The following is a 15,821-nucleotide window of genomic DNA, read 5'->3' as shown; positions in this document are numbered from 1 at the left end:
CTTATGTTCAAAACCTTGTGCACATTCAAAATATAACTCATCCCATCTGTGTTCTCTGTGATTTGGAGGAGTCGTGGAGGAGTACTTAAACTTATGTTGTCCTTTTCTTTCACCATTATACTCAAAACTTATCCACTCCATTATGGAGTTAGATTCCCCTTTACACCTTGTAGCATGAAACAACCAGAAACTCCAGCACATTAGATTCATCCCCAAAACATACAGGCTAAGCACTGTAATGTCAGGAGTCCTTATTGCAAATTCCAAGTTGAACCACTTCTCCCACACTTTAACTTGAATGTAGCCTAATGGTAGAGTGCTTCTTGGCTTCAGCTTGAAAAGTTGAGCTTTCAACACAGTCTAATCCCCGCTGCTTGCAGTCGCTATGGCGACAACATGTCATGGGCTTTGCTTATCTGATCTGCTGGATCTTCGATGAGTCGGTACCGCGGCGGCGGTCTAGTCTCTCCTACCCGTGCTGAGCGAGCACTCACTCACACATACAGTAGGCCTATCTTATAGATGTGCGCAAACTTGCTTACTCAACAACCAACTCTTTGTTAGGCATGAGAATGTGTGGGAATTTATACATAAGATATATTCTGTGGGAAGGGCATTCCACTGCCTCGTGGCCTCGCGTGAGAAAGAGGAACGGAAACGGAAAGGGCCGGGGTGAAGGTGGCTCGCCCGGACCTCGCTGTGGACTAGTACTCGCTGCGTACTCTGTCCCTGTGCGGACTGTCCTCAGTGTGTCAGGGCTCTGTGTCGATGTCAGAAACCCACCCGACCTGTCTTAAACACACTTAAGTCTATTGACGAGACTAATTTTATTTGGAATATAATACATGCAAATGTCGCTTTTTAAAACAATGTATTTTACATCTATCCGCCTTTATGATGCTATTCTTTATTTAGCCTGCTTATCAATTGTTTTTAAGCTGTATAAACACAGATACTATTTGATCAGAATTTTTCCCATTTATCCAAGACATTGAAATTCTCCACGGTAAAACCCCAGACTGATCCTTCCTCATTGCTCCCGTGACTTGTTGACTGTTGAGTAGAGAGGATCCTCTGAAGAAGGCTGGTTGACACTAGAGGAGGTTTGACTTTGGCTTTTTTTCACAGTTGAATATTCACAGGCAGAGGAGCTGGGTTTGGTGAGCAGTGTCTCAGCTCCAGCTTTGTCTGAGCAGTTTGTAAAGATGACGGTCGAGTAATGCAGCGAGGCAGAGGGGGTTGTGGGAAAGTTGGCAGTGGCATAAATCGTGTTGGGTGCATTTCCTGAGTCTGGGTGATGGGGGTGCTCCTGTATCTCCTCGTAGATATATTCCTTTCAGGGAAGAATGAAAAATACATTTAATTACAACTATTTAATTGTAGTGCAAACATCAGAGCAGGTAAAGCCAGGAGTAAATTATTTAAAAGCTGTCTCGGATCAAATTAAATAATAAATAAAACCTTCTGCTGTGTAGGTTGTCTCCTATATAAACTTTCACTTTTTCACTGTCACACTTTAAAATAACTATTATAGATCTGTACATTTTAAGTTTCCTTGTGCATATCAAATAAAAACTTGAAATGGGTTAAACTTTCAGTATTATATTTCTCTGTTGTGAAAACAAAATCAATTTAGCAGACCTATATAAAAAATTGTATTTCATATTTTAAAGAATTCCCATGTCTTCTAACACAGTAAAATACAATATAGATATTGTTTTGTATATTGGGTATCCTTCTGGGTTTTATTTATGCACTAACCTCTTTGATGTGCTGCTGCTGCTGCTGCATTTCTTCTGTTTTTTGAACGTCCTGGCAGAAAGAAAAGGCAGAGAACAAAAACAATAAACCAGCAGAAGGACATCAAGTGGATCGATTTCACCACTTTCCATCAGGCAGAGACACAGTTGCTACAGCCACCAAATGTTCAACCAGCGCCTGATGCACTGTTCAGTTAAAAACTGACAGAGTTGCACTTGTTGATGATTTAGTATTTTCCAGTTTGGTTTCACTGAGTAGGACACCTAACTACCACTGTGTATCCCCAGGACAAGTATACTCTAGTCTTGTATTTGTCTGCTTTGGCTTTTCTACACATCACATCCATACAGGATGGAGATGTCGTCCATGTGGTTTTGGGTGTACCATATGCGTGTGTCTGGTGTTCCGTGAACCAGTAATAACTCTTACGTTTGTAGATAAGAATCAAAATGAGCACAAACAGCAGCAGCAGCACCACCACAGATACACAGAAAGTCACAGTGATGATCCTCCCAGGGCCGCCTGCAAGATAAAGCACACAACAGAGAACATATCCAGATGGGTTTAAAACAGTCAACACATGTCATTACTACAGGTGTCTCTGATTCTGATACATTGAATTGGATCAACGATCCAATATAATCAATGCAAAGTGAAAATACAGGTTTGTTTTTAATTAGTGCAGATAGACAGGAAAGAGGGGGGAGAGAGAGGGGATGACACACAGCAAAGGGCATCTATAAGATGCGGCACCTTTATTTTGAAATTCCTATATTTTATTTATTATTTTTATTAAAACGACAAAGTTTACTTTTCATTTAAATCGCTGGAAGAGCTCTTTGATAAAATGGTCAATTCCTAATTGAGTTGCTTTTTGTGATCGCAGGCCCCTGAATTGCATCAAATCAAAATCTTATCATGGCAGACTTGGAATGGATAACGATACAATTGCTAATATCAGAAAGAATTAATATAATATTGCATCGTAATAAAAGTTGTGAGTTATACCTCTAGTCATTTTATCCAGTGTCTGTGTTGATGAACCTAAGAAGAATTTACAGAACTTAACCTTCTTGTTGTCTTCGGGTCAAATTTGACCCCTTTTCAAAGTTTGTTTATCAGAAATATGGGTTTATTTCAACCAAATTAACCAAAAATAACATTGGTGGTTCCCAATGATGTTCTTCACAAGTAAAATTAATGATCACTACTTTCATTGAATTTTTGGTGTTTTATTTAATTTTATAGCATTTGTGGCCTTCCTGGATCAATTTTGACCCGGTGGTGCAATGGGGCACTATTGCGCTTTACAGCAGATGAACACACACACACACACACACACACACACACACACACACACACACACACACACACGCATGCACATGCGGAGACACACAAACACCCACACACACACATGCACACACACCCGTTGCATAGGGCAATGGATCACACTACTGTTCTTTTCAGCAGATGAACACGCACAAACACACACTGACACACATGTACAGGCAGACGTGGACACGCAAATGCATGCACACCCACACACACACACACGCAGACGCACACACACACAAACAGCTGAGACCTGCAATATATCACACTATTGTCCTGACATAAAAATTTACACAGACACACATGCACGCACAAACACATGTGTGTGCGCACGTACACACACACACACACAAATAAAAACATACAGACACAACTTCAAACTACAGCTTTGTAAACTTGTTATAACACATTTGATGTGTCTTTTCCTAAATGGAGACTTTTCTGTAAATATTTTTTTTCCTTTTTGTTAGCTCTCCATTGTTTGCGAATACAATAGCATCAGTTAATTTTAACCTGGGGATATAATAATTGTCACATACCAGCCATTAATCCAAAACAACTAATGATCTCAACTCATTTTACTCAGAAAGTAGGTATAATTTCATGTAAATGAGGTCTGTTGACCATAAATAAAAAAGAATAAGTGTAAAACTAGTTGTGATGAGTTGGAATGAAGTTGGATAAAAGTGGTAACACAGAATTGAGTGATAAATTATAATTGTCTATGCTTTATGAACAAGCAAAGCAGACCAGGTCACTTTTGACCTGGGAAGACACCAGGGGCCCTATTTTAACGATCTAAAACGCAAGTATGAAACGCAAAACGCAAGTAGCTTTGTGGGCGGATCTCCGGCGCTGTTGCTATTATACCGGCGGGATAAATGACTCTTGCGCCCGACGCAAATCTAAAATGGGTTGGTCTGAAGTAGCTAGGTGTGGTTTGGGCGTAACGTGCAATAAACCAATCAGAGCGTCATCTCAGGCGCGCTTGTTCCATGGCGGATTGCTATTATAACGGTGGATTTGCCTGCCGCACGCCAGTGGAGCTGTCTGGGATGCGGCAAAGTAATAAATGGCCGTCTTGACCGGGTGGCGATGTTGCTGCTCCTCTCGGGCGCATCTCCTCAAGTCTGGAGAGGATTGCTGCAGCCATGGAGCGTGGGCCTCCAAACGCACCAGCTGCTCCTGTTGTGCCCCTTCCTCCTCCCCCCACTCCATCTCCGTCCACCCGCTCCTTTTCCTTGTAATTATGTATGGTTTGCAAACATGGGAACTGCTGTGTCCGTTTAGATGAGAGAAGTGTATGCGCGTTGTGCGCACGCTACATTATGGCCAAGCATGCGCCCCTAAAATAGCATCTGAATAACACGCCACTGACTTTAGACTAGTGCTACTGACTTTAGACTAGCGCCACTGACTTTAGACTAGTGCTACTGACTTTAGACTAGCGCCACTGACTTTAGACTAGTGCTACTGACTTTAGACTAGCGCCACTGACTTTAGACTAGTGCTACTGACTTTAGACTAGCGCCACTGACTTTAGACTAGTGCTACTGACTTTAGACTAGCGCCACTGACTTTAGACTAGTGCTACTGACTTTAGACTAGCGCCACTGACTTTAGACTAGTGCTACTGACTTTAGACTAGCGCCACTGACTTTAGACTAGTGCTACTGACTTTAGACTAGCGCCACTGACTTTAGACTAGTGCTACTGACTTTAGACTAGCGCCACTGACTTTAGACTAGTGCTACTGACTTTAGACTAGCGCCACTGACTTTAGACTAGTGCTACTGACTTTAGACTAGCGCCACTGACTTTAGACTAGTGCTACTGACTTTAGACTAGCGCCACTGACTTTAGACTAGTGCTACTGACTTTAGACTAGCGCCACTGACTTTAGACTAGTGCTACTGACTTTAGACCAGGTTTTTCCTGGTCAGTGGCGGAATTGTTTTCTGAAACTGCAAAATAACACCAATAACGTTTGTGCCGGAACACGCCTCCTCTTTTCGCTGAACCGCCCCCGGGAGCGCAAATACATTCCCTAATTTACCGACGTGCGTCTGTGGAGGGAAAAGTCCGCTGTGCGTCGGGTGCAAAATAGGAATGATACATGCGTCGGTGTACAAAGGCTATTCCGCTGGGTGCAAGATAGGGCCCCAGGTGGGATTATTGGCTACCATTAAAAATAATAAAATAATTTCAAAACCATATCCTGACAAATCACTAACATATAGGCTACCAGTCAGTGATTATCCACAAACATAGATTCATCTGATCTTAACTATAATGAAAATAATTCATAATTTATGCTTATTTTACCCCACAATTAGGTATTATTTCATGTAAATGAAGTTTATTCACCATAAATAAGGGTAAAACTAGTGGTAATGAGTTGGAATGAAGTTGTCTAGCCTTTGTGTTGTCTTCCCGTCAACCTTTTTTTGTTGTTGATGCTTTTGACACCTTTTTTTTTTTTTTTTTTTTTTTTTTTTTTTTGCTTTGTCCAACATTTTAAATTGTAAAATTTTTCGTCTACACATTTTCAGCACTTATTTCTAAGTCCCATATTTTCTGATTATAAAACAAAAATTGAAAACGAGTCAATTTGACCCAAATTCAGTGTTAAAAGGTGTAAAACAGAATTGGGTGATAATTTATACTTTTTGCTTTATTAATAGGCAAAACGGACAACAAGGAGGACAACAAGTGTGATTATTGGCTGCCATTAAAAAAAATTGAAATGGTTTCCTGTTAGTATCCTGACTAAACTTTGACTTATACCAGTCTGTGATAACCCATCAACATATCTTCCTGTTGATCTCAACTGTTAGTCAAAATAATTCCTTATTTCAGCTTTTTTTAACTCAGAAATTAGGTATCATTTTATATAAATTAGGTTTCTTGACCATGTATTAAAAAAATAAGTGTAAAACTAGTGGTAATAGGTTGGAAATAAGTTGGCTAAGAAGATGTAACAGAATTGGGTGATGATTTATACTTCATGCTTTATAAACTGGACAACAAGTACATGGTCGACGGGAAGAAAACACAAGGGTTAAATAGTAAAAATGCTCGTCTGCAGCAGACGGGCCACCTCTTACCATGTCTCCAAGCAGATGCAGTAGTTGTTGGAGTTGACTGAGATGAAACAGTAAATGTGGGTGGTGTTGGTGTTTTTTTTGCTGTCACTGAAAGCAAACAAAAGTGCATTCAAGTTGTGCATGAAAGCATAGAGATTAATAACTCATCAAAAGAAAGAAAAACTTTTAGACTGAATGTACATTAATACATCCACCTAGCACAAATGTTCATGCCCAGTTTCTATTTCTAACTCTTTTTCATCGTTACAGAGAAAAGGCACAGACATAAATGTTATGGAACAGTTTTGAACAAACTCTACGAGTGAAGTTGAGTGAATGTGTGACAACCAAACGTTATTGAATGAAGAGATTTTGATATGTCGTCACAGTAGAAAAAACCCAGGTGTAAATAATAAAATGAATGAGACTGAATTCCATTCAGCTGCTTCAGTTTCAGGCAGTCCCTCCAGGATTTCGCGGCCTTTTTTTGAGATTGTTGCGGTCCAAAATGCCTGATTTCGTGGGAGCTTTTGTAAAAAAATTAGTGCATTTTGTATGTTTGTTGCAATGAAGTTGCAGGAGACAGCGAAAGTTGCAAAAAAGTTGAAATTTTTTTTTTTTTATAGTTCTTTAAAAATAAAAAGGAAACCTGTTTTGGGGAGAATAAAACTATCCTGAGCTGAGTTTTCCTAGTAACCTTACCAGAAAGGCTCAGGATGCTGCAAATGTTGATATAATATGAAAATGGTTGGTGGATTTAAGACAAAAAAATAATAATTTATTGAATGAATCATATTTTGAACATATGTTTCACTGGCTTGTTGATCTTTACATTGTTAGTTCATTTCCTAACCTGGCCTGGGACTCACATTCATACAGTTTGATAAAGTACTGACTTTGACTTATCATTGCACTTACAATAACGAGCGTAGCTGTCCTCAATTTACGTCATTGTTTCGTCTCATCTCCTTTTTCACCTGCATCCACCGTGTGTGTTGTTTGTGTGTCTGTCTGTGTTTGTGTGTGTGTCTGTGTGTGTGCAAGTGTCAGTCGCGGAGGGAACGGAGCAGTAGCCCCACCCGCTGCAGAGAGCCGACAGCCAGGATTGAAACGGCAGCGGCTTTTAAATCGTTAAAGTCTAAATCGTTGCACGTCTTGCAAAACCGTTTACCCCCGCTTTCGTAAAGAACATCTGGATACTGTTTTTCACGGTCCTTTGCTGTTATTTTTGTATGTAAATCTGAGACGCTGGCAGCACACATGTCTGCTGCGCATGCTGCTGCATCTTCTGAACAAAACAAGAAAGTGAGTTTGTTGACGTATGACGACGCTTGGCAGGAGACCGCGATGATTGGTCAAAGTTGCAGAAAAGTTGCGGTGATTGGTCAAAATTGCGAATCGCACCAAAGTCGCGGTGATTGGTTGAATTTGCGTGAATTGGCGCGATCGCGACATCGCGAAATCCTGGAGGGACTGGTTTCAGGCAAGGGGGTAAGCTTCGCTTCAGAACTCGAACCTCCTATGGCGCCATTTTGACGCTACAAAGAGATCCCCTCCCGTTGGCATTCCACTGACTAGCATACATTTTGGCACCACTTTGACAGCGAATAACTTTACATCAGAAATGTTTAAAGACTCTATTTGTCCATTGTTTAGTTCTAAAGAAACACGACAATGTATAAAAGGCTCCATTACCTTGTACCTCACGTTATGGCTCCGTAGCAGACGTTTTTGTAAAAATAGGCTAACGATTGTGTCATAACCAAGTGACTTACTGTCGCACAGTAGAGGAATTACCGTATAGTACAGGAGAAGCTTGCAGGCAGTTTTGACTTACGTTAGCTGTTTAGGTTTAATTACTAATGTTAACTAGCATGTTAGTTAGCAATAATTAGCCTGTGCTTATATTATCTCCTTACATATACCTACGCTCTCCGTCTCTTTAAGATTGGGAATGATTGAGATTTCTCTTGGCACAGCTACCAGAAGTCTTACAACTTTCAGACACGTTGCTCACGTCACATTTACGTTGTCTCTTGTCAGTTGGAGGCTGCGCAGTAAAGCTGGCCATCACCGGAAAAGTGCTTCTAATATCCTTCACTGGTCTCCGTCCAGAGCAACGGGGTTTATTGGTCCATTATATATATGTCAATGGTTTCAGGGCCCTAATATTGTTCACACTGTCATGAGATGCTGCGTCACTTTCAGCTATGTTTAATGTTATTACTTATTGCTTTTCCTACTATCTGCTGTGTAAAAGGGTTATATAGCCTTTTAATGGAATACTTTAACGTTGTGGGGAATGTATTTGCTTTTCGGCAGAGAGGAGATTGATACCACTCTCACGTCTGTCTGATAAATTTGAAGCTACAACCAGCAGCCGGTTAGCTTAGCTTAGCAAAAAGACTGCAAACAGGGAAACGGCTAGCTTGGCCTCTGTCCAACGTTTACCAAATCAGCCTTCCAGCACCTCTAAAGCTCACTGATAAACATGTTAGAATGTGTTTGGACAAAAACCTCCCTATTAAAATACAAATGTGATAGATTTTGGAGGTTAGGGTTAGGTCTTGGGATATTTCTTGGCCTGGAGTTTTCGCTGGTTGCCTGGCAACTGCTCTGACCAAAAAAAATAGTCCCGCACATAGCCTCACATGAGCTTCAGTTAAACTTCACAGTGTGTTTTTACAAGCTACTGTACAGTGTGGGGGACAATTACAGTGACCGATAACACTTTCAAAAGGGAATAAAAAGGAATGTAAATATGTAAATAAAAAAAATAATGTGAATCAACATAAAAGATAATGAAAAAATTGTTTTAAAATGAAGACACTACATCTGTGGGGATAAAATCTGTAGAAACTTGAAAGTGTATCAGTTGTTAAAGGTTTAGATTGATGCTGATACAGTCTGTCACATCACTGCAGCACTCTCTGAATGTGAAAGGGAAGAACAGGAAATGAACACAAGAACATAAATAGCAACAAGCTCAAGTATCAGTCAGCATCAGGATATCACAGCTCACTGCCATTTGATAAAAAGTCTTTCTCAAAGTGGCTGATCACAGAAATCATATGACAGTGACTGTCCTCAGTAAATGATGCATGTCTGTAGAGGAAACGGAATCATTCATAGTTCAGGCAGCATGTTTATAAAAGCAGCACCCGCTCTGCAATGAAGAATAAGTGTTGTGGAAGCAGCTAATGCAATTAATATTAATGTTATTATTATTATTACTATTATATACATTTATCATCTGTGGTTATTGTGTAAAGAGTAAATGTTCAGTTTACAGGCGATATAAAGGTTTTAAATAAGTTGTGGGCATAGATTATAGTAATATTAAGATTAAGATTAAATTACTAAAGCTTTGGTTAAGTTTGACAAGTGTTTTTAACATGACGCATTTTATGATTATAAAATGAGAACTTCAAGTATAACAGTTGTTAGGACTGAGGTGACGCACATCACACCTTTTTATCTCACCCACCTTCGCTTAACTTAATAAACCACTTCCTTTTCTTGTTTTGCTCCTGTGTAACGCCTTTAATGGTTTAGAGACATATTTGCTTCTTCTAATACAGTATGAATGGGCTCATTGCTTCTACTGTTAGTAGTCATTTAGGAAGAATTGTGTTGGCTGAAACTCAACAGATCAAAACACAGTTATTATTTAACTTCATAAAATTTAAATATAAGTCCAGCACTGATCAAGAATTGTTGTAGCTTTCTCTTCATGCTTATAATAGATGAGTTACTCCCTCACAATCTGAACCAGGGTCAGATCCACAAAATAAATTAACTCGACTCACCGACAGTCATCATGAACCTGTGGAAGAATGGGTTGCTCTGTTTTGGGTAATTTCTTTCTGCTCCACACCAGTATGTCCCAGAGTCTTCTGTTGTTATGTTTCTCACTGTTATGGTGATATTTTTCACTTTGTCATCCATCATAGAAAATTTTCCAGCATTGCTCTGTGCAGTGCTTACTATCTGTTTACATGTAGATGGATCTTCTCCTTTACAGATGAATTTTTTTATCCAAGTACTCCTTGGATATCCACACCAGTATGTGAGATTCTCTCCAACTGTTGGAGACCTAGTGAATATCTTAATATTATCTGTAGACAGACAGAAAGACAAATTGCCTATCAGTAACTGTATTTAACATCAGATTTCAGAGACACCTTCATTATATGTGTGAGTAAATCAAACCTAAAAGTGTCAGATGTTTGTTTCTCACCATCAACCTTTAGTTGTATTTTTCTGAGTCCAGCTCTGTTACGTCCATTATCTGTTTCCACTCCACACCAGTAGACAGCAGCATGCTGTGAGGACACATTACTGATGGACATGGTGAAGCTACTGCTGGTCTCTGTGAGAGTGAAGGACCCGTTTGACTTCGGAGAAGATTTTGGTGATAAAATATTCTCACAGATTATACCGTTGTCTTTGCAGAAAAACATGACTCTGGAGTTTCTTTTGTCACATGAGATGGTGGTTTTAGCTGTTCTGTACGCAGTTTGAATCAATGGTGTCTGGCAGCCGTCATCTGAAAATAAACAAGGAAGGTAAAACGTGTGAAATCTTTCCATCATGCCTGGTACTATGTGCTTTATGGCTAAATTATTTCCATTTGTTTTGTAACTTGGTTACTCATTAGATGATGACTAGAACAATAGGAGTACTGTATGTCTAAGTGTGCATGTCTGATGAGAGACATGAGAGACAGTGATAAAAAGAGGCAGCATTTCTTACCAACGTTCAAGTACACTTCTTCACAGTCAGGTCTTTGGTCAAATATACATTTACACTTGTACTCCCCAGAGTCCCCATGTTGAAGTGGTTTGATGACCACCCTGAGTTTTCTATTTGCTGTATCATGGTACACAGAAATTCTGTCCTTGGTCTGCCACACATTCTTTTGAGTGCTTCGTATGATTGGGGGGTTGTCTTTGTGATATTGTTGACTTGTTTTATGCTGGCAGGTGAATTCCACCCATCCGTCTGTGCATCCCTTCACATCAGATGAGGCCTCCCAGCCTGTAGATCAGAGAGAAAAGTTTACATCATGTCAGATTCTGAAACAATCTCAGAGCTGCAGTCTGAATATGATCTCTATCAACAAAACATACACCGTCTGTCTGGAACATGATCAGAAACACACTCTCAGGATTAATCAGTAGATCACAGGTTAGTCCTATTAATCTCTTTCATTGTATATTTTTCTTTATTTTCTCTTTGCAGACAAACATGAATCTGCAGTCGTTTCTTTTGTCACATGAGATGGTGGTGTTAGCTGTTCTGTACACTGTTTGAATAAATGGTGTCTAGCAGCTGTCATCTGTAAATAAAAAGAAGAATGCAAAATGTAAGTAAGTAAACTTGATTTTATAGTGCCTACACAGCAAGAATTTAAGGAAGGGCTTTAAGCTTTTTAAAATGACACTAAATCAGCAAAATGTATCACTAACACTTGCTTGAAATGAATGCCGTCTCATTGATACAGTACAGTGTGTGGTTTATTCACCTATTATATCGTCTTGTCTTGTAATCCGTTGTTTATGGCAGATTGATTTCCATTTCTGCTAATTTGTTTAGCTGAAGGCATAATAACCAAAAGTGATAGTGACAGAATGCAGAACTACATTTTGGGAGAATATGTCACCACACTTAGTTAATGTTAATAATAGTGGCACCAAACTTTACATTTCTGATATCTGAGGTCTTTAAGGATTAAATCTCTAATCAAAAATCAGTGGCTTGATGTGTGCCTCAAAACACAGTCTGTGAAAATTTGATTCATTACATGTGCGTTGTGTTGTTACATTCTAAGTAAGTTTCTTAATAAAAAAACGTCTGACCATATTTTAATATTGAGTTTATTCAAAAACACATTAATAGTGAGTGTCTCTTACCAACTAGCAATGTGAGGTTCTATGTGTCAGGGAAAGATTTGTCTCCTTGGGGAAATTCACACAAACTATAAACCCCAAATTCCTTTTGTTCAAGTTGTCTGATGGCCACCCTGAGAGTTTTAGTTTTTGTATCATGGTAGGGGTGGGGGAAAAAATCAATACAGTATAGTATCGCCATATTTTTCGTGGCAATACTGTATCGATACACAGACGCCAAATATCAATCTTTTATGTTTTATGTGTTGGTCAGTTTGTCTGCTTGACAATTACATTTTGCACCAATAAAATTGAAGTGAGATGAACAAACAGAGAAATGTATTTTTTTAGATAAAACAGATGTTGTGAAATTGGGAAAAATCTGAAGTTTGAAAAAAGGTAATACATTGCAATATATCGCAGAATATTGCAATATGTTTAAAATCACAATCATCGTCACATAAGTATCGGGTTGATATCGTATCGTGAGGCCTCTGGTGATTCCCACCCCTATATCATGGTATACAAAAACTATTATTTTCCCACACATCAGTTTTAGTACTTTGTATGGGTATTTGTCTTTGTCTACTTTAATATTTTCCATTTGTTTTGGGATATTTGCAGGTGAATTTACCCCATCCATCATACATCCTCCCATCACCACAGACCTGGCTTTACAATGGGTAGATCAGACAAAGACAAAAGTTCACATCATGTCAGACACTGAAACTTTTCTAAATTAGATAGCGGTTGTCTGAATTAGCTCTCTACTCATACAACGTACACTTTCTACCAGTAGATCCCAAATATGAGACAGTGAAGGGCTGTGGAGAACTACCCTTTTGCTGTTCTTCTGTTAACCTTTTCTTTTCTGTGACTATCTGGACCAATCAGCATTGGTTAGCTATAACAAACTTGCGAAATTAAAGCAGCTATGTGTTACTGCTCCCAAATAGCCAATATGTAGTTAAGGCAGATATAAAGATGGGGTTTTGTTGTTTAAAAGGCAAAAATGTATTGTATTAAACTGGAACTTATCAAAATGTAAATATTGAAAGCTAGCAAGCCAGCATGTTTAAGCCGCAGAGTGCCAGACTTTTCACTGGGTGTGTGGTCTGTAAATCTCTCATAGTTATCAGTAGGTCATACAGGCCATGGTTCTTCAGTAATATGTAATGTATTCACAAACATAGGTCTAATAGCTTAATATTGACATGAATCAGCAAATATCTATACAGCCCTGCAAACACCTAGTGTTTTTTATTTATTCATTAAATTGTATTAACTGTATTGTCACTAATAATTCTGCTATAACATTTATATACAGAACAGTGTATTTCCTGTATGTTGCTGCCACGGTTAAGGCAGCTTGAATTGTTATCAACAGTTTGTTTCTGCACCTGTTTGGTTCTTTTGAACATGCAGGCTATTTTTTCTTACAATGGCCAATATAAGACTTTCACTTCCTCTTGTGTTTTCTCCATCCAGAATTCTTGTTCTATCTTCGTTTAATACAAGAAACCTCTGTTTACATGTTCTTCAGTAAAATAAATAAATAAGTTAAGTAGAATCACTAAATGTTTGCAAAGGTGTTTGAACAGACTGTAGGTTATATCAAATTCAAAACAGTGAAAGTTGCATATTTACAGGAAATGCTACCGGTGTGAACAGGCTATAGATGATCTGCGTTGGTTAAATTCCCTTATGAGAAGCAGAAAATGTATGTAATAAAATTAGTATTAAATGTAGTAGTACTAATTTATTTTCTTGGTTTTAGTTTGTGAACCAGTGCTGCAGTAAGACACTGTGAGCTGTGTTAAAGTAAAGGATTACACTCAGAGTAGCTGAAAACACACCACAGGATGTGTTGAAATCGGTTGGTTTGGATTTCTTAAGAGCTTGTGACAGGTATCTATCAAAGTCAGACAGTAATCATATTTTTTACCTGTAATCATCAGTGAGAGAAAGATCAGAAGAAAGTTCCTCATTGTGTTGATTTGGATGCTGAAATCCTCAGTGAGACTATTCTCTACTCTACTGTCGGTTCCTATTTCAATCTGTCGGTTGATATTCAGGGTCTGCACAGCCCGCCCGCCCTACTCATCTTCTTCCACCAATTACTCTTTTATCATCACTGAGTTTTGCATATTACAGCATTAACCATATCAATCCCAGCAGCTTGTACAGGAACCAATCCATCTATCAACATATCAATAGCTCTTGTTTATACCACTGCACATTGTCCCCATTCTTCCTAATGCAAAATTGGGCTATACAGACTTTACCAAATGATTTCTTGTGTTATTTATTGGTTTGGGGGGTTAAGGGAACTATTTACTTTCTAGGGGATGACCTTTGACCCCTCTGAAGTCAGAAAGGTTAGTGGCAGGTAGATAAGATGGTAGGATAAATGTTCTTTTCTTCATTGTTTTGAAGAAAAATGGATGTGATAATGTAACTGGAAAATATATATTTAACGGCCTGTAAAAAGTGAGATTTCCATGTATTTTTTATTATAAAGCATGGTTAGGGATCGACCGATATAGATTTTTTTTAGTGCCGATGCCGATTATACCATAAAAATGTAAACCCTACCACACTGGATTTTTTTTCGGAATCTGTTCTGCAATTTCTTTAAAAATAATAAACAAAAACACAGATCAGTGTCACTTCTGCAATCATCTTACATTCATATCTCCCAAATTGTGTGCAATGTGCATCATATGGATAAACGCATACTCTTTGTAATATCAATTATAGGATGAAGAAGACTACTCAATGTGATAGTAAACCTTGTTTAATATCACCATAAGGCATTTTTTTTGTAATTCAAATACTATATTGAAAGATATTGAAAAGACAAGTGACAGGATGTTAAAATGCATTATGTTGGTACAAAAAAATGGAAGGTTTTAAAAAAAAGAAGAAATACCTAGATGTTACAAAACAAATTGCACAATATATAAAACAGTATACTCAATACAAAAAAAAAATTCAATAAAATATATATAAATTACATTAGTCTGAGACATGCAATCCAATCCAACTGTCCTGGATTAACTCTTATTATCAATGAATATCAGAGGTGTCAAAATTATTCACATTCATTACTCAGATAGAAGTATAGATACTAGGTTTTAAAAGACTTCTGTAGAAGTTGAAGTATCAACTCAAGCTTTTTACTCAGGTAAAAGTGTAAAAGAACTGTTTTCAAAACTACTTAAAGTATAAAAGTAATGTAAGGGGAAAAGAAATGCCATTAAGGACAAAAGCTTAGCCCGTCCCACAGGGGCCTATATAGTGCACTATCCCACCTCCACAAAAAAACATGTTTCTAAAGGCCATAATATACTATAATGTTATATTAAAATTTTAATGTTGAAAAATTTGGTATGCACCTGTTTCAGCCGCATTTTTGCCCATTGAAAATGAACACATTTTAGTACAATGCAAATACATTAAAGAACCATATATGCGTACTACTGAGCATTAACATGTGTTTCATAGAGCGGAATATATGATGACTAGTTGCCTATAAGTATTGTAATGGTGCAAAAAAAGTCAAACTTCAGAGGCATGTTATCAATAGGCTTTATTGGAATGTAAATGTACATCCAAGCTTAGCTGCAGGAATCTGTGAGGGCAACGGATGTACAGTAGGATAACAAAACTGTACAAGAAAATTGGTGCAGGGCAGGCTTAGTAACAATTACCCTTGTATTGTTGTCTGTATAAGAGTAACAAGGCTATT

The 15,821-nt window shown here is 38.3% G+C and overlaps 1 protein-coding gene across 1 annotated transcript; it reads right to left on the bottom strand.

The window, feature by feature from the left end:
• Positions 1-1,030: 1,030 nt before the first annotated feature.
• Positions 1,031-14,097, bottom strand: LOC114553555 (uncharacterized). The gene is made up of 8 exons (XM_028574763.1): positions 14,016-14,097; positions 10,935-11,219; positions 10,420-10,728; positions 9,989-10,297; positions 6,201-6,287; positions 2,060-2,283; positions 1,762-1,812; positions 1,031-1,333 (listed from the first exon to the last, which is right to left on the bottom strand). The coding sequence occupies exons 1-8, from the start codon at positions 14,056-14,058 to the stop codon at positions 1,031-1,033; spliced, it is 1,611 nt and encodes a 536-aa protein (XP_028430564.1). The 5' UTR covers positions 14,059-14,097.
• Between the last annotated feature and the right edge of the window lie 1,724 nt (positions 14,098-15,821).

Source organism: Perca flavescens, chromosome 4 (genome assembly GCF_004354835.1).
Source record: "Perca flavescens isolate YP-PL-M2 chromosome 4, PFLA_1.0, whole genome shotgun sequence".
NCBI lineage: Eukaryota > Metazoa > Chordata > Actinopteri > Perciformes > Percidae > Perca > Perca flavescens.
This window is presented reverse-complemented; position numbering and strand designations above follow the sequence as displayed.

What these genes read in the sequence shown, in the direction of transcription:
- LOC114553555 (XM_028574763.1), bottom strand. Translation starts at nt 14,058, where the DNA reads ATGAGGAACTTTCTTCTGATCTTTCTCTCACTGATGATTACAG. An exon ending in AGAAGTGTACTTGAACGTTG is followed by an intron (nt 10,729 to 10,934) that starts GTAAGAAATGCT and finishes GTTTATTTTCAG; the next exon opens with ATGACGGCTGCCAGACACCA. An exon ending in CAGGTTCATGATGACTGTCG is followed by an intron (nt 6,288 to 9,988) that starts GTGAGTCGAGTT and finishes GTTTGCTTTCAG; the next exon opens with TGACAGCAAAAAAAACACCA.